Source organism: Zootoca vivipara, chromosome 3 (assembly GCF_963506605.1).
Source record: "Zootoca vivipara chromosome 3, rZooViv1.1, whole genome shotgun sequence".
Classification (NCBI taxonomy): Eukaryota; Metazoa; Chordata; class Lepidosauria; order Squamata; family Lacertidae; genus Zootoca; species Zootoca vivipara.
The window spans coordinates 75,087,030-75,106,134 of NC_083278.1; the positions used below are offsets into that span (position 1 = coordinate 75,087,030).

At 42.7% G+C, this 19,105-nt stretch overlaps 1 protein-coding gene across 1 annotated transcript in view; it reads right to left on the reverse strand.

Moving 5' to 3' along the window:
* Positions 1-19,105, reverse strand: part of HEATR1 (HEAT repeat containing 1) — a 40,017-nt gene that overhangs the window by 943 nt on the left and 19,969 nt on the right. The window contains exons 23-44 of the mRNA XM_035108386.2: positions 17,976-18,215; positions 17,651-17,782; positions 16,914-17,020; positions 15,315-15,458; positions 14,935-15,050; positions 14,600-14,721; positions 13,257-13,385; positions 12,025-12,258; positions 11,484-11,610; positions 10,855-11,021; positions 10,146-10,192; positions 9,512-9,635; positions 7,952-8,092; positions 7,334-7,629; positions 6,421-6,571; positions 6,151-6,309; positions 5,448-5,582; positions 4,840-4,944; positions 4,569-4,737; positions 2,217-2,377; positions 1,064-1,222; positions 467-575 (exon numbers count right to left, since the gene is read on the reverse strand). Of these exons, the coding sequence (XP_034964277.2) occupies positions 467-575; positions 1,064-1,222; positions 2,217-2,377; positions 4,569-4,737; positions 4,840-4,944; positions 5,448-5,582; positions 6,151-6,309; positions 6,421-6,571; positions 7,334-7,629; positions 7,952-8,092; positions 9,512-9,635; positions 10,146-10,192; positions 10,855-11,021; positions 11,484-11,610; positions 12,025-12,258; positions 13,257-13,385; positions 14,600-14,721; positions 14,935-15,050; positions 15,315-15,458; positions 16,914-17,020; positions 17,651-17,782; positions 17,976-18,215 (3,274 nt within the window). The remainder of the gene's footprint in view (positions 1-466; positions 576-1,063; positions 1,223-2,216; positions 2,378-4,568; positions 4,738-4,839; positions 4,945-5,447; positions 5,583-6,150; positions 6,310-6,420; positions 6,572-7,333; positions 7,630-7,951; positions 8,093-9,511; positions 9,636-10,145; positions 10,193-10,854; positions 11,022-11,483; positions 11,611-12,024; positions 12,259-13,256; positions 13,386-14,599; positions 14,722-14,934; positions 15,051-15,314; positions 15,459-16,913; positions 17,021-17,650; positions 17,783-17,975; positions 18,216-19,105) is intronic.

Consider the following 19,105-nt stretch of genomic DNA (forward strand, 5'->3'; position numbering starts at 1 on the left):
CTCAATAGTTTCATCCACTATGAAACATTAAAACAGGAGTGAGCAACTATCATTCCTGACCATTGGCCATGTTGGTTGGGGCAGATGGGAATTGGGAGCCACTAACTTGCCTCCCCAGAGCCCGTTAAGGGTGTGTTTAATTTATACAACTGCAGCTGGTCAGTTGCCAAGCACATGAAGTTTTCATCGTGTAAGTTAAATGCGCACAAGTTGACGAACACTAAGCCAGGGATTGTGCTTCATTTCTTCCTAGCACTAGTGGGGAGAAGGAAAACCAGCCACCAAGTCACGGCACAAACCACTGTGGACATGCTTGTGGAACCTCAATGTGCAAACAGACTTGAGCATTTTCTATTAGGGCATATGGACTGTCCTGAACTCTACTGAGGAAGTGCAGCAACGGCTTCATTTACAGTAGACTCCCAAGTAGAAATTCTCACAGTGACAATAATATATGCCACATTACCTTCCATAAGCTCTGCCAAGAAAGGAATAGACTCGGGAAGTAGCACCATGTAGTTTTCTCTTATTTTTTGTGCAAGTTCTAGCAAAGTTAACAAGGCAGCAAATCGAACCTAAAGGAAAAAGAGAGCAGCCAGTAGTATCACAGTGGGGTGTTACTGCATTCGAACACCAAATTTCTCAAGAGGAAAATGCTAAGCATAACAAGTTTCTGTGCACAAATTCAGAACCGCAGCTTTGCTGAAGTTATCATCCACCACACAGCAGTCTGCTCCCTTACTTTAGTCACATGTTTTAGTAAATGTGTCCCACTGGGAGTTCAAGTTAAACCTACAAAGTTGTATCTAATGGTTGTGCAAGAAAAAGCAGAAAGCAGTTTGCAATAGCAATGCTTCCCTCTACATGCACTTGAATTAAGTCTTGCCACATGAAAAGCCTCTTCAAACTCTGTAAACTGTTGCATGGAGCTGCAGTGCAAGCAGGGAACTGTCTGAAATCAGGTTACATAACAATTGCATACCACCGAAAGTCATCTGCCTTCTTAGTCACATCAGGGTGACTTAAATGGGATATTATTGTATGACCCAGCTCTGCCACATACCTTGGGTGATGCATGCCTCATTTTCAGCAAAATCTGATAGTTCAGTGGCTTCCACAGAGAGTCATCTGCCATTGCAACTGCAAACTGAGCTATGCATGGGATCAAGTGAGTTGTCACTCTCTCCTGGAACCTCTCTTCTCCCCCAAGCATATTTTCCAGCTATTTAGAGAAAACACATCACATGCACATAAACGTGAAATAATTTATTTCCTTTTTTGTTTCAGACAGTTACAATATTGTGATAGCTAGCTTCCCTAGATTCCTTGCCAGTCACCTACAGTTTCTAGAATCTTTTGACACCTCTTCCTTGAAATCTGTGTCCACTAATGCACCATCCCATTTAATAGGAAGAAAAAATGGGACTAAGCAAGAACGCTGTCATGGATTGGTTGAACGCAGAGGAATGGTGGGAGGAACCAGCTAGGGAACCCCCAAGGGAAAAAGGCTCAGAGCTGGGGGAAGTGATGGTTGGACAACAATGAGTGGACACAGGGAGAAGACTGAGAAGAGGAGGTGTCAGAAACTGAAGGGGTAACAGTTTAGTAAGCTGGGAGAGTTTGTTGCAGAGAGAAGTCCAGAATCGGAGGCAGAAGCTGAAGTAGGAGAGTGGGATGGGGAGGCTAAGAGGCAGAGATGAGTCTAGTTGGTGAAGAGGCACAGACTGCTGCTGTAACCAGAACCAGAGGAGGCATGAAAAGGGTGCAGAAAAGTTTGGCTCCACGCAGGCACAGTCTCTGATTGCTTAGGAAAAGCTCTGGTGAGGAGGTGGGGACTTTCAGTCTCGGCAACTTAATGTTCATGGAGGAAGACTAGCGGGAATGAGTTGCTCTACTCATTAGGCGTCACACTCAACCAAGTCTGTGGAGGTTGTGTTTTTGATAATAAAGAGTTCCATCTCTGAACTGTGTGATTGCTGACCAGAAAAAATCCTGTGACAGATGCCATGGGCATGGCTTAAATTTGGTTTAGTCAGTGCTTTGACAACAATGGAAAATTATGAAGCAGCCAAGGTCCCCCCCCCCCTTTCATGTCCATACGTCTGTAAGTTGAACAATCATGAAATGTATGGTGTATAAAAGGGAAGACATTTAAAGGTACCCAACAAAAATGTCTGCAGTGCCCAACAGTTAAGCGAAAATACGTTTATCAATACCTGATTGACCAAAGGCATCATCAATGTTTCTGCTCTCTCTTTGCTCACAAAATGATGGGAATCAAAGAGGAAGATTTTGTGGAGACAATCAAGGATGAACTGTAGCAATAAACAGCACTTTTCAGTATTGTTCTCAGAGTCAAAGAAAGCTTCCTCTGCATCTGCAAAAAATAACAGAGACTGAAATGAGGCACCATTGGCATTGCTTAACTACCAGAGTAACGCTTGTAGTGGCTACAATTTGCACAAGCCTCATTAGGAGAACATCACATGACATTAGCTGTATGGGCAGGCCAAGGTTAAAACTGCTAATTTATTCACTACAGATATAAGCAACATCCAACCTCTGATGACTTGTTATGGCAAAACTATTGTGACCCACAGTGGCGTTGCCAGAAATTCTTGTAGCTGGCTTCTAGTATATTATCGAGTGCATCAAGTTCCTGGTAATTACAGCAGTAATTTAGAAAAAGCACACTTCTCAGGTTGCCATGGGACAGGAGACTTCTACTTAGAGAGGCTGTATCCTCTGATTCAACTACAGCAGGTAGGTATTATTTTAATGTGCTTTCCCTCTTCTAGTTCTGCCTTTGCTCAAAACACACGTGGTCTTCTCTTCCTTTTGAGCATAAACATTACTTTCAAAAATGCACAAGTTTCTAGTGCTTAAGGCTGGCTTTAGAGAGCAAGGTCTCCTAAAGACTCAGTAGGTTGGGGAATGGCCAGGAAAGGAATAGTATTTCAATTCTCCACAGCTTCCTATCCATGCCTACAGATCCTAGTCCTAAGTAATATCTTTCTAGACTATTTGGCAATATCTCTCGTGAGTTTCATTCCAGCAATAAACAGGTGAAACTTGGAAAATTAGAATATCGTTGAAAAGTGCATTTCAGTAACGCAACTTAAAAGGTGAAATCAATATACAAAATAGATGCATGGCATGCAAAGCAAGATATGTCAAGCCTTTATTTGTAATTGTAATTATTTGTCATTAGGTGGGTCAATTATAAATGGAATGGAATTAATGAAATGTAATAGCGATGTTTATTTTTATTTTTGTATTATTGTAACTATTTGTTTTATTACTGTGGAATTTCCAAAAGAAAGCATTTGTAAAAATTAAAAGAAAAAAATAAGTTGCATTACTGAAATAAATGCACTTTTCGATGATATTCTAATTTTCCAAGTTTCACCTGTATATGAAAATTACCGCCAAGGTGTTTAAAATAGTACAAGTGGCACTGCCAAACACAAGGCCGATCATGTAACACTTGCATAGCTTTTGTAATTCCTGTGATGTATTCTGCTTCAATAATTTTGACTTTCCGGGCTGGGAAATCCTGGTTTTTGACTTGCAAAAAACTACTGAGTGCGAGTGTAGCAAAAAAGAGAGAAAAAAATACAAAAACTACCGTATATGCTGGCGTATAAGGCGACTGGGCGTATAAGACGACCCCTTACTTTTCAAGTTAAAATATAGAATTTGGGATGTACTTCAGCCCTTTTTTGGCGGGGAGGGGAGGCTGTCTTCTCCAGCACTCAAGTCTGCAGCCGGGGAAATGGTGGTTTGTTTGTTTGTTTGTTTGCTTAGTTATTGAGAGGGGGAAAGAAGCCAGAGAGAGGAGAGATAGAGAAGCAGAGAAATCGAGCAAAAGGGGGGAAAGAAACCATAGAGAGGATAGCGATAGAGGGGCAGAGACATCGGAGGCTCACACAGCCAGCGAAAGACGCTGAGCAGCAGTGAAAGAGAGAGCGGAGAGAGAGACAACGAGGCTGGCTCAGTGAGCAAAAGGGGAATAGAAGCCAGGGAGAGGGAGAGGGAGAGGGAGGCAGAGAAATCGAGCAAAAGGGGGGAAAGAAACCATAGAGAGGATAGCGATAGAGGGGCAGAGACATCGGAGGCTCACACAGCCAGCGAAAGACGCTGAGCAGCAGTGAAAGAGAGAGCGGAGAGAGAGAGAGAGAGAGAGAGACGGAGAGATCCCTTTGCTTTGCGCTGACAAAAAGAGAAGAGGCAGCAGCTTGACACCAATGAAATACACAAAACTGTATCTCTGCACTGATCCAGGTGACAAAGCCATGAGGGAGCCATTCTCCCTGGCGGGGAGCAGCCCCCTCCCGAGCACGCTTCTTTGCGTTCATATGGTCACTGCATACAGTGGGGATGCGGCCGTTTTTGAGCTCCCCCCACCGTATGCGGTGACCGCAGATTCTTGGACCCGGCGTATAAGACGGGCCCCCAACTTTTGAAAAAAAATTCCTGGGTTCAAAAGCCGTCTAATACGCCAGTATATACGGTAATTAAAATGAGCGGTATTTTATTTACTGCATTCCAGAGTGTCTTCTTCCTACCTGTTTGGGAAGTATTGATCTGGTTCAGTGTGTCAGCAAATGGCTTCACTAAATGACCAGCAAAGAGAGTGAACAGTCCTTTTAGCTGCTCGGCAATGCAATCTGCCAGCCGGCAGAAAGTCAGCTGCCTCTCCCGAGAGGCACCCTCAGTTTTGGCCCAGTCAAAGAGCTGAAACAGAGAGGGGAATTTTAGTTTCTCTATAATAATAAAAATAATAGTAGCCTGGGTGGCTTATAAAGGGCTAAGACAGAAATAGGACAGAACACCCACCTTGAAGAAGAATGGTCTAAAAGACATCTCAGAAAGCTTCATAACCATGCTGATTAAGCACTTAATAATATGAGCCTCTGTCTTCCCAATGTTCTCCAGGTCATCCTAGATGAAAACCGACAGTACCAATCAACACTACAATATATAGTCTATTGGTGAGATACAACATAGTGAGAGTGGGCTTCCACTCATGCAACGGGGCTTATCTTTTCTCTGCTCCCCAATTACCAAATATTTACCAGAGAGTTGCAGGACCCCCTGGATAGCTCAGGGGGCTGGAAGGGACAGCAAGGCCTGTTGCTTAAAGTGAATTTCCATTGTGTGAGCAGACTGCCACAACTGGATCTCATCTTGTGTCTTTACTATACTTAATATTAAGTACACACTTAAAAAAATACCAATATCAGTAATTGGCCAATATGTAACCATCTCTAAACATGGAGAATCAGTGGCTGCAATCCTGCACACAGTTGGGCTTCTTAAATTACTCAATTACTCAGCCTGGGTGCAGAACTGTGGCCAGAGCAATCAAAATATAAGCAGAATACATCATGTAATGGGCTATTGTTATACTTTTGCATGTTCCCCGAAGACCTTCCATACACTACCTGAGAATGCTCAGCTCTGAAGTCCAAGGCCTTCAAGAAAAACGCTGTTAGCTCAGTCTGATGGGCAGCAAGCGAGTCTTTTTCTAGAATCACGATATGCTCCTTCAGAATATCCATAAGTGCACCTAGATTGTTCTAGAAAACAAAACAAAACCAAGTATATGATAGACATATATTTAAATCATGACAAAACCTATTTTCTAATATAATAGAAATAAATAAACATGGAAAAGGCATTTTCTTTCCAGAACATGGTTTCATCAGTTTAGGAGCATTCAGTATGAAAATGTTAGAACCAGAGGCTTCTTAGGCGACTAGCAATTATGAAATGTTTGCCCTTATTTAAGATAATGGTGGTCCATCTGCTTTCATATTCCTTTAAATTGGCATTAAAAACAACAACCAGGAGCCACTTGTCAAATATGAGAGAGTGTTAGAGCACAAGTGAATTATATAAATTACAGCTAGAGCCTCCGGAAAGTAAAACCAGATCGTCGCAGATAGAATTCCCCCTCCTTAAACGTGAAGTCACTTGGTTTCAAAACTGCACTATAAAACAGTTATTTAGTTTAATATAAAATATGTCTAAGTTTGTAAGTTTTATGTTGTGAACTGCTCTGAGATCTACGGATGAAGGGTGGCATACAAATTTAATAAATCATCATCATCATTTACTTAAGTGAAGAAGCAGAACACATCTAACCTTAGAAACAATCGCAATTTCACCATAACATTTCGTAACTGCTGGCAGAAGGACTCTCGGTGGAAGTGTCGTTGCCAGGGTGTTTTTCAGAGATGTCACACGTAGATTAACTTGAGATGAAGGGCCCATTTCAACGGCAATTCTTTCCAAACGGACCACCTAACAGGCAGCAAATGTACAGAACTAATTAGCTGCCAGAGAAGCAGCACAGATGGTCTTGCTTGAGCAGTTCATAATTCCTCATGAACTGAAGAAAAACAGAAGACCCACCTGCAGCAAAATATCCTGGAGATACGGACTGAGAAAGCATGGCAAGGTTTCCACAACCTTCAATAGAGCCGTCACAGAGCTAAGCAAGTAAATTTCACTGGCAACCAACTCCTTTTTGTGTTTTAGTATTTTCAGCAATGCTGGCATTAGCCTGTAAGTAACATATAGAGAAGATTAATTCACTCATTTCCAAACAGGTTGCTCTCCTGAAAAAAAATTATGATCCTTCTACAGTTTTCAACTCAAATATATTTCTCCACACACCGTTTTAAAAGCAGAGTTATTCAACTTTGGGTTCCCAGATGCTGACAGACTTATAAGTTGCCATGCAATTACTAAATTTTGTCCCCAAGTCAAATTGTGCTTCAGTCATCCCTATCTGTCATTACTCTCAGCTTTTAAGCTCAAGTATCTGCAATATGCGGGTGGCGCTGTGGGTTAAACCACTGAGCATAGGGCTTGCCGATAAGAAGGTTGGCGGTTCGAATCCCCGCCACGGGGTGAGCTCCCGTTGCTCAGTCCCAGCTCCTGCCAACCTAGCAGTTCGAAAGCACGTCAAAGTGCAAGTAGATAAATAGGTACCGCTACAGTGGGAAGGTAAACTGTGTTTCCGTGTACTGCTCTGGTTTGCCAGAAGCGGCTTTGTCATGCTGGCCACATGACCTAGAAGCTCTACGCCGGCTCCCTCGGCCAATAACGCAAGATGAGCACCGCAACCCCAGAGTTGGTCACGACTGGACCTAATGGTCAGGGGTCCCTTTACCTGTCTGCAATATGAGCATAAAATTCCCTGGCCTACCTTGCAGGGCTCCTTCAAATATTACTGAAATAATGGACATAATAGGTTTTGAATATTCTAAAGTCCTATATAAACGCTAGATGCATTATTTACTGTACAAGTTCGAATTGCTACCTTGGTAGGTGAGGTATGGCCTGTGCTTTAAGCACACAGGTGACCTCAGCTGCACAGAGCAAAGCACTTCCCACGACGTTTCTTTCTTTCCTTTCTGAAGAAATCACATCGATGGCGGTTTTCAGCACAGGCACAAATGGCTCGTGCCTTTCTGGGCCGAAAGCCTTGCAAAGCAGCTTTAGGCTGAACAACGCCGTCTGCCTGTTGATCGCCTGCTCTGGCTCCCCGCTGGCCTCCCTTGTATCATGCTGCACAACTGCGAGAAGATGGGGAACCAATTCTAACAGCAGCTCAACCTGAAAAACAGAATTAGGCAGGCAAATGAATATTGACTAGGATTTCAGTGCCAAGTAAGATATCATTGCTCCAAAGGCACAAATAAAGGATGGACTGGCAATGTAAACATCCCACTTTCAAAGCCAAACACAAAGTCACACTATACACAAACATCTTTCCTTTCCCTTACAAGGCCTGTGAAATGCTTTTCTCCGAATCCTTGACCCTCTTCCTCTTTATGCCATTTTTAAAAGCACAGGGGTAGGGAGGGGATTTGGTTATTTGAGACAGCAAATTCCTATGGTAAGCGGGAAAAGAAACAGTGAGAAGAATGGGGGTTACTTGTGATTGCGGCCACTGTGTGCGTTGTTGCAGCTTATTGTTCAAGAGGTCCATTGCTTTACGTCTCACAGAAGGCAGCTGGTTGGTCATCAGGCCTTGGATGACGGGGATGAAGGTTTCCGTTGGCATCAAGGCGTTGACCTAGAAAGAAAGTAGCAGTGAAATGTACCATGCCAAAAAAAGGAAGTTCCCATAGGTGTCTGGACTGCTTTCATTATGGAAAAAAACTAGGAATAACAGGGTTCCTCCTTACTTTTTAAGTGTTGCTACACCAACCCCCTGAGAGCAGATGAGTCTTTTTTTATAGTTTTCCCCCCACTTTAATACATCACGAAAAAAAAGAGAAATATGAAAATAAACAAATATACATCACCACTTGACAACTAAACAAACAAATAAACAAATACAAAAAACAATACATTGAATATTGTTCACGATACTTTGGCATAAAAATGGTCTTTTTTCTGAAGACAAGTCAGATGAATCAGATTGGCACGCAGTGTGATGATGTTTAGGTGCCTACTGAACACATTTTTGTTTCGGAATGCTTTCACCAAAGTGTTACTTCCTTGCCACTTATGGAAGATCACTTTCCGATGTGACAAAATAGTTTTAAAAGTTTGTATGGATGGTTTCGTTGTTTTAGTTTGTTGAATTGATTTTTTGTTTTTGTTCTCTGTGTCTGATTCTATTTTTACCATGTGCACCAGTTCAATGGCTTATTTGGCCGATGAATAAATACTTGCAGAAAAATAAAATTCTCCATGTCCCCTTACTGGCTTCTTTTACACCTAAGCTGGAGACAGCAAAGCATTTGCTTCCTCTGTGGAGGACAGGATGAGGGAGTCAGTCACTTTCCTGGACACTTCTGACAATTTTAGATTTCCGTAGGTTCCATGGTGCATAAGAAGCAATAGAGGGAGGATCCTGCCACTCTAAATCTGTTCCAGGGGGTTGGAGAGACCCTCCAAAGCAGATTTGGGAGGGTGTGGAGGGGGCTGCAGGAGGAAGACAGGGCCGTCTTAAGTGCCCCTGGCGCCGTGGTGCGCCGGATCCCTCCAGCACCCTCCCTCCCCGTTTCCCAGCCGTGGGCGCAGCTGCGCGGTGGACCGGCCAGCCAGCGGGTGGGCGCAGCTCGTGGCGCCCTCCTGGCGGGCCGGTGCCCTGGTGCCCTGCGCCACCCAGCCTGGCTGTAGGGCCGGCCCTGGAGGAAGAATTGCTAAAAGTGGCCTCCCTCCCCATTCCACCAACAGTCTGTCAGCAAATGGGACAGAGGGTGGATACCACCCTGGTTTTAATGCTGTTTTGCCATTGCCATTGTAATTTCTGTGTACTGTTCTTATCTGCATTGCTTTTGTTGTGATGCGTAAGCTGCCGAGACCAAGTTTTTGAAGGGCTGCTTTAACTCCTTCGTGCAAATAAATTGGACTGAAATTAGGTTCACCAGCAAATCTGCTGGACTCAAAATAGTCTGATTTCTAAACGCTTTAAGCAACAAAGATGTTTGGTTGATCTGCATGACAGCTCACATCAGCTTCGCTGCCAACCAAAGAAACTTACCTTATCCAGAACATCATAGGACTTATTGAGCAGAGCCCTCCAGAATTTTGCTGTTTGCGTGTCGGCATTTTTTTCCACTGATTGTGCCACAGCATTGATGTAGCAAAGAACTTCTTCCAACAATCTGGATAAACAACAATAGTGAGTTACTGATCACCATGAGCAAATACAATCTCTTCATTCGGAGGAAGGAAATTCAGCTGGGGCTTTTGCTGTTTCAGCTCCCCTTAGAGGAGAAATGCAACAGAACTGAATTATGGTGGTTAATTATATATACTATGAAAACCAAAGGACAATCACAGCAAAAAATTTTAAGCTTCCAGTCCTTCATGGCCAAAGAGAAAATGTTGAACATCATGCTAACAGTATTTTTAAAATGTACTCATTACTCAACTTTAAAAATAAAATTTCCATATTTATTCTTTTCCTAATGGTGGCACAAAATTCATTCCATGTTCCATTACCCAACCAACTATAGTTTCAGGTCATTTAGTAGAAGCATATATGGGCCTGGGAAAGGAGGGGGCCTAGAGGGAGTAATGTTAACAGTATCACAGCCAAAAACTCACTTAAGAGTTGCCTACTTTTATACACCTGTGGTTATATTTGCACCCAAAGGGAAAACAAAATGTACCTTTGCTCAAAGACCTTTAACTCCTCAGCGTCTTCACATTCAACCACCTAGGTGATAAAGAAGGGAGGGAAATTATCAACATGCTAGCGGAAATAAAACAGATCTGCTGCACAAGTCATTTTAATGAGGTTCCCTTTGAGCTATTTCACAATATGTACAGCTGATAAAATTAGAGGGGAAGACCACTGGGCCAGAATCAATGAACGAGTCCTGCTAGCAGAAACCTGTGCAAGGATGTCTCCTCTCTGCACACTCCCCAAATTGGTCAGGGTGTGTGTCGGCAGAACCTCCAGAACAGCTTGTTGGTAGGGGGGGGGGGAGAAGGGGAATTGTTCCATCTAGCAAGCTGAAATGCAATGGAACAACTGCCATAGTGCTACATTGAATTCTTCCCCACTGTATGTGCCTTGCTTGGGTTCCTGACCTCCTTTTCCAAGACACCCAGCCAGAAACCCCCCTATTATTGCCGTTTTCTCTTTATGTAAGCAGTCCTTGCTTATAGCCAAGTAAGGCATAACTACTGAATTTATTTTGTGCACAATGTCCAAGGTACACTTCCAGTTCCTACCAGCAAACACTGAATTTGAAGCTGCAGTCAAGAGGGGGAAAACATTTCTGTGAGTTTCACAGAAAATGATATTGATTACATGCAAATCCACAACTGGAAAAGGAACCACAGAAAGCCCTTCGAAAGATCTGCGTGCCTTACCATTTTTACAAAATTGTGTGAAGCCAGGAGCTGTGACATGAAGGAGATGGACAGGAATTTGAAGTGCCTCAGCTGTTTGCCAGAGTGAGACTCTACATCAAAGAGCTCAGTTTCCTGCCTCTGTGGTTTTTTCTTGGGGAGCCTCGATTTCTTTTGCCCAGGGTCCTCTGTGAAAGTATCCAGCAAATAGCATTGATTTTTTCCAAAACAAGAAAATGAGTTTTAACATCCCTATAAATTCTAGATTAAAAGTTCTCACTAGGAGGCAGGGCACAGAGTCTTACTTTTTTTTGGAAAAAAGATGTGCAACTTGAAAAACTGTTTTGTAATATGAATTAATTCTGAAAATTGAGGTATGTATGTTTTATTTCCTTAATTCTTATCTGTGTGCACACTGGGGCAGTGAGGGATCTTTACAGAGTGGTGGTGGCAGTATGAGCAGACAGGGCTTTGGATGTGGTGGAGGACAGAATCAATCTCACCACTCCATTGGATTGCGCTGTGAGTTTATGATAATGAACAGTGCCAGTAGGAATACTTGCATCTGGTTTCAATCCAATGGTTCTGCCCAAGTGGATTGTATTTAGGCAAGAGGCGTGGAAGGTGTCCCGTCCCCCCAGCACAATTACCTTCTTTGTTCTCTGGCAGCTTTGTTAAATAGCCCAGGACTTTCATCAAACTCTGTAACTGTTGGATTACACTAAATTCGCAGCATACGGAAATCCAGAATTCCGTATCAGTCTCCAAAACAGTGTCCTATGTAATTAAGAAGATTTCGGGTGGGAGAGGATTAGTAAGGGAGAAACTTGCATTATTTCAAAAAAGGAATTAGCCACCCGCACCACACTTTCACTAAAAAATACCACACAGTATATACGACACGAAAACATAACCCTTCTACAATAATCATGTCAGCAAAAGCATCAATAGCATATCAACAAAACTGGCCGATAATTCCCCCCCTAAGTTCTGAAGGCCTGTTCTGAACAGCAGAGCTGCACAATGTCTAAAAGGAAGCAGGGCTGACCTGCTGCCAGATTTCTATTGGCAAGGAGTTCCACAGGGAAGAGACTGTCACACTAAAGGCTTGGCACAAGGGGCCACCAGTACCGCCCCTTCAGACGATCAAGGTTTTAAACAAAGAATGCGCAGCAAGAAGACACCTCTTACCTTCTCCCCATTGGCTACTGCAGCCACAGATTTTGTCACATGCTGTTCGAACAGCAACACGAGAAGAATCCAGAGAAACCGCTCCCCTCCCAAAGTGCTTATCAGCTGCTCTAGGATCGGGAGGCGCCGATGCTCAGGCACGTGAGGCAAAGCATCCACAAACACGCGGATTATTTTAACCACCACCCCTTCCACATTCCCTGCAGTTTCTGAAGAACCGCCATCCTCCTCGGCCTACAAAGGAAACATTTAAAGAATTAACATGTTGTACGTACAAACTGCAACCTGAACAGCATTTTGGTGTAAGCCATAGAAAAACCAGGCGGAACCCTTCCCAAAACACAATGGAAAACCCCAAGTTGCAATTGCAGCAGGAATAATTCAATATCTGTTCATGTTCAAAAATACCTGGAGTAGGGCTTGTCCATTTAAAAAAGGCATCAGTGTGATTGTGTGTGCTAATGGTGAGTCCTGTAGGCAAGAAGCCAGTAGGAGAAGGGAAGTCAGGCCTGATCCAAGACTCGAGAGAATGGTATAGGTTGTTGAATACCCAGGTGCACTTGACTGTACAGGCGTAGCCAACTTGGTCTTGCTCTCCAGATCAGTTGGACTACAATTCCCATCATACCTGACCACTCACAACACCCGGAGGGCACCACATTGACTACCCCTAATGTTTCTCTTGCACTGGGAAAATACAGAACCTTCAGAGAGGACTTGCAGGGCATAAGGCTCAGCACAATTTCAAGCCAGAAGATGGTTTTCTAGTAACAGTTATTTTTTGAGTTCCACTTTTGCAAGATGTTTGGATTAGGTTAGACTAGGTAGCCACTTAAAGGCATAAAGAGTGAAACACTGGAAAAAAAGTTCTAATATGAACACTGCAATGTATTGTTTTCCTGAAGTTACTTGCCCTGTGCCACTTAACCACCACTATCCTTTTAATCAAGAATAATCTACCCTGTGGCTGCACAGTTCCTCCATTCTTGTACCATGTACAATAATTGTACCACGTAAAATTTTATTCTGGGTTGACTACCATAGAAAACCTAAACACTAAAAGTACATTCAACACCATATTTTTTTTTAACCGATTCTATTGAAAACGGGTTGGGGGGGGGGTCTATATCAAATATGGAAAACTGCACTAAATAATTTTTAATGGAAAGTTAGCCAGCAAGGTATTTCTTAAGGTATTTCAGTGACCCATTCCCAGATTTGAATTAGCTCACCTGTATAAGAGCAGGAATGACCATCTTCACTGTCTTATTAATCACCTGGAAACTGTAAGCATCATCCAGTCGCATGACATTTGCCCCCATGAAGGTAAAAATGGGCATGATGTTGTGCAGCACTTTACCCTGGAGAAGAGAAATCAGTCACTCACACAACACATCAGAATTTATTTATTTTTCAAGTATTCATTCCTGAAATGCACTTTTGTTTTGCAGTTAAAAATGGTGGGAATCTTAGGTGAGAGAGACATGCAGTGGAAGTTGCTCCCGGTACCAGTCACCACATGAAAGGAGAGAAAGGTTCAGATAGTTTACTGTTGCGGAAGATAAGGCTAAGTAAAACAGTTATAGATGTAACCATATACAGTTTGTGGGCTTTCACAGATGCAGATATATACAAGTACAAAGTATCAGTTGCTCCAAATAAACCCCAGCAACTCAAGACGTAACAAGAAACAGACTCCAACTCACAGCAACAAACACTACTGAGCTGACATACATTAATCACAGATATAGTCAGGGCACTAGGCTATTTACCATAGCAACTAGACCGACTGACCTTGCACCTGTGATTAGCTCATCCATGGGGTGATTTATGCTCATGAAGGAAATTAACACCATCTCATGAACAGTTACTCCTTCCTTTCCACTGAAAAATTAAGTGTGTGGTTCCAAATGGCTTTATGAGAACTGGCCATCTTTTCCTACATTTGCACAACCCATCACACTCCGTAGCAGGACAGTGAACCTATCTTGGCAGCAAAAGTCTCTGCATTTCTTTTTTTTTTAAAACACCATAGGTGCTGCTGGGTAAACACAGAAATATGTGGCATAGAGATGGGCCCTCCCATCTACCAATACAAGGCTTGCTGAGTTTCTTGCTGCTGTGAGAGGAGGACAGCATTTCTTATGAAGCTAAAGAAAGCAAAAGTAGCTCTTCAACACTGCATCATTAGGAGGCAAGTGCCATTCAGAACAGAGAAGTGACAGGTCTGTGTGCAGAAACAAAAACAATGATTCTGGGAGAATTCAGGGATTGATGGAGTACGGGGGTAGAGGAGAGTGAGGTTTGGGGAGGCCAGAATGGTCCAAAGAAGGCTGTGACAATGACATCGGATTTGAGAAGGAGGCAGCTTGAAAAGCAAAAATGGGAAGCTGTTTCAAGCATAGGAATGGATCAGGAAAGAGATCAGATTTTGAATCAATGCACAAAGGAACACCAGAAGACTATCTTAAAAGGGGGGGGGGGGAGTCTTGCTTCTTCTTAGAAACCAATTTCAATTCCATTCCCTGGTAACAGCCATGAGAAGGAGGAGGAAAAAGGCAGAGCCTGTACTCACAGGAAACATTCCTGCAGCTGCACCCAGCAAGAGCAAAGCATGGTGATGAGTCTGAGGCATCTCTGAAACCCGGATGCACTGGACTACCAGCTCGACATTGAACTTCTCTTCATCAAGGATACCTCGAAAAGCAAAGCAAAGACTGAAAGCACAGCCAGGCTTAATTCAATATTAGAAACAAGCTTTGTTATACTTATGGTCACATGCCAATATATGCTGTTTTCGTACTAACCGCCTTTTTTATTTTATTTTTTTAAAAAAGGCATAAGTGTATATAAAGCCTGGGGGCAAGCGTTCATACACAGGATCAAAACCTAAACGTCTTTTTGCTTTACCTGCTTTTATCCTGGTACCACCTGGGGACAGTTTCTGACAAATGTTCAACAGACCACCAAGTACTAGCTGCTTTGTGTATTCCAGATTTTCATGTTCTGCAGAAGGTTCCAGGCATCTGGTAATTGAGAAAGACAGTTAAAAAGCAATGCTGGAGAAAAAAACAGCTGCTGAGTCACCAGGTATATATATATACTGGTTTGGGACACATCCATGACAGGGGGCGATGTAGAGAATCTCCATCAGGTCCCTTTATTTTTCTGGCCAGTCTCCATAGTGGGGTGGCATGTGGGGACACTCTGGTGCTAAGAGGCCCTCACATGTAAGGGCTGGATGGTCCCCCATGATGGTCCTGCCGCCCTCTGAAGTAAAACCTCATTACCTAGCCAGCAAGCTGAAGAGAGTAGGTATCAGTGCTTGAGGATGTTTGAGCTTCTTCTTGTGTTGCAGCAATTCCAGGATAAGCGTGACTCTGTGCCAGTTCATACTGCTTTCTTCTTGTCCACATTCCTGGTCCTGAACTTTTCTGAAGGATGGAGAAAAAGAAGAGATTTACTTCCATTTATAGAAGCTTAGCCCATCAATTTTAAAAGAAGCTGTTTCTCTGAATGAAAACCCATATAAAATACAATAATGGTCCATGGAGAAGAACTAGCACACCAAAGCAAAACTTCTTTGTAATCGAGACCGGACTGGATGCCTGCATGATACAAAAGGGTTCACAGTATCTAAAAAACGTTAATCAGCCCTATTAGGTTGGGGACACTACAGTGAAGGTTCTGCCCAGATTCTCAGCACTTATCGTCTTACTAAATGAATCTAAGTGAGCAATGTAAATAATCTCAAAAAGCAGATGGGCCACAGATGGGAAGAAAGACAACTGGACAAGCTTGCCGGTTAAATGTACAGTTGTACCTTGGTTTTTGAACAGAATGCGTTCCAGAACTCCATTCGACTTCCAAAACGTTCAGGAACCAAAGCACGGCTACCGATTGGCCGCAGGAGCGTCCTGCAGCCAATCGGAAGCCATGCCGGATGTTCGTTCTTCTGAGGCAAAGTTCGCAAACGGGAACACCTACTTCCGGGTTTGCAACGTTTGAGTTCTGCGATGTTCATGAACTAAGCTGTTCGAAAACCAAGGTATGACTATATACTTTAGGAAAGGTCAGTTAAAGGCAACTTCAACAGTGTTTGAAAAAGTTAATGAACGAAGCTACTTTAAACTAGATCAGATCATTACTTAATATAACCCAATACAGTCTTCGCTGTCTACTCTGCTGCTCTTCAGATCTCAGGTAGTGATTGTAGCCCTCACAGTCACAGAGAAAAAGGGAAGCCGAGGGAAGGAAGCACAGACTCCTTTCTTCAAGCCATCCCTGCTGTTTTGACTTGATCCTGGCACAGATCAGCTGACCTTTCAGCTGACAGTCAACCCTGGGCATCAATTCAGCCCCACTTCCCAACACATAAACACAAAGGAATGACTAAATGTTTAATCTTACAAATTAATGTCTCATGTGAATGATTTGCCCTGCTCAGTAATATCCCTGGATATATGTGCTATTTTTCAGTTTCAGGACTGCCACGCTTGCATGGAATTCATCAGCTGCTTTGATGAGGCTATTTGGATAGGAGAGGCAAGACACAGAGCAGCCTCAGCATCAATGCAAGGACCATCTCAATGAGTCAATCTTGGCCCAATGCCCCCAATCCTGCTGAGATTCAGGAGGCACCTACTGCCTGTTCCCAGAAACAATAGAAGACATATTTGTTCTGATGGGCTTTCCTTGCTAGATAAATGGATCATTGCCATGAACATCTATTTTGTTTTAGTTCAGCTGTTTTTTGCTGCATTTACTGCACACTGCCTGGTGATAACTGTGTAGAAGGTGATTAATAAATTATTCTTAATTTTAATCATTTTAATTCATGAATGCACACAGATTTGCAAAGGGCTTTTACGTGTTCTATTGCCCTGTACCTCTGCTGCTGCATCTTCTGCCTTCTTGTCTGGTGAACAGTAGCCACATTCTTAGGTTTCGGTAAAGGTTCCAATTCCACGCTAACTTGCTCAGCATTAACTGAAATCTAAACATTATACAAGGAAGAAATATTTGGATGATTTTATAGAGACATGGTATCCCTTCATCACATACTCAAGAGAACACAAAGTACAGTGGCATCCACCAGACTCACACTTACAAATTTAGAATAATGTTCCCCCGTAAGACTTTGCATTTTGGGGAAGGGAGGCAGGGAGGAAGGCACTTGTTATAGAGGTGGGGAATATATTTTTATGTTCTTTTTGAAAATTAGTTAAAAGCATGATTTTTTTAATTAAAAAAAAAGGAAAAAGATTTTCTCTTTGAGCACAACTCAGAGACAACCAAAGAACTCCATACTTATATGGAAACAGCAACTTTGTTAAATACATTTATATTTATTTGCTTTGAAATGAGAAACTGCTATGAAAAACTTCCCCGCAATATTATTTTTAACTTTATCACATATGCACATGTTCTAATAACTGTTCCATGCTTTTGATCTCATAATTTGGCACTCATGCATTGGTTAGTTTTCATGCAGCATCAAGTTGAGAGCAACTCAATATGCAATTTATACAGTGTAAACACAATCATCCTATCATGATTGTATTTAGACTAATTCCAAATAGCAAGAGGATACTCTCATTATCCCAAGACATTAAGACCACCTTACCCCTTTAAAAACACTGCCGATTGTCTGTGCACAAAGTGGATTTTTGCAGTTTAGCAGTAAATCAAACAAAACTCCCAATAACTTTTGCTGAACCTTCCCATCTGGCAATGCGGCAAAGAATGGTTTTGTAATCTAGAAATGACAAAAAGAGCATAATTTGTGTAAAAACATTCTTTTGTATGCATTTTGCTCACCTCCTGAAAGAAAAGGATCAGTGCTATTCCCGCTTTACAGATGTGGGTACCTTTTGTTGGTAAATAGGGGTTCAACATACTGAATTCCACTGGGAAGAACTACAGGGACTCTCAATCAGCTCCTCTCTCACCTGCCCAAGAGCTCTAATCTGGAAAGTCAATCCTTTGTAGATTTCCTGTGAGACGTGCAGAGCTTTGATGAACAAATCCAGACAGTGCTGATTTGTGCAAAGCAGGGCAGCCGAATGCTCATTGTACTTCCCAAGGATGAGATGCAGAAGAAGAGCTTCATCTTTTAACATCCCCTCCGATCCCTTAAGAGCTTTCTCCAATAATTGATCCAGGACAGGCAGCAGGTGAGAAAGCACTACCTGAAAGTAGAAAAGGCGTTCATGATCAACTCTCTCTTTAACAAGGATTCAGAAATATATATTTTACATTCGAAAGGTATAGAGTCGTGCAACGGAAGCACCCGAAAGGCAAAGTATTCAAAATATTTATGGGTCACCGACCCTTTTGGGCCCATGGAAACATCTTCAAAATGAAGAAACTCCCATGGACACCTCTTCGCCCACCCCGCTCAGCCTATTATGTTGGCTACAATAGAATGTTTCTTTCAAGGCTTATTTCAGCAGGTGGAGGTGACCCTGTGGGTGTAAGAGAGGTCTCTGAGTTCACATATGGGCCCAGGGGTGCCATGCTGATGACCCCAGATGTAGACTTAAGAGAAAAGTTCAGAAGAGGGTCATGGTTGGCTTGATCCCAAAAGAGTTATACATGTGTTATTCCCTTGCTACATTTGCTTCAGTTTGGCATATTTGGCAAACTGTTGGAAAAATGAGAAGCACACACCCAGAGCCTAATTTCCATTCTTTGGATTTTAATTTGCAATGTAAAGGGCACCTCCAAAGGAGCATCACAGTTCACCACACAGTGATTTGAGGTACTAATACAGGAGTTGCAGGAACAGACAGAACAAATCTTAGCTCCCATCCCCCCCACCCCTCCATATTTCTACATCTTAGTTTAGAATGCAAAATTTGCATTTACAGTCAAACCTCGGTTGTAGAACACAATCCTTTCTGGAAGCCCATTCAGCTTCTGAAACGTTCGACAACCAAGGTGCAGCTTCCTATTGGTTGCAAGAGCTTCCTGCATTGCATCGGAAGCTGTGCTGGATGTTTGGCTCCCGAAAAAACATTTGAAAACTGGAGCATTTACTTCCGGGTTTTCGGCATTAGGGAGCCAAAACATTCGAAAA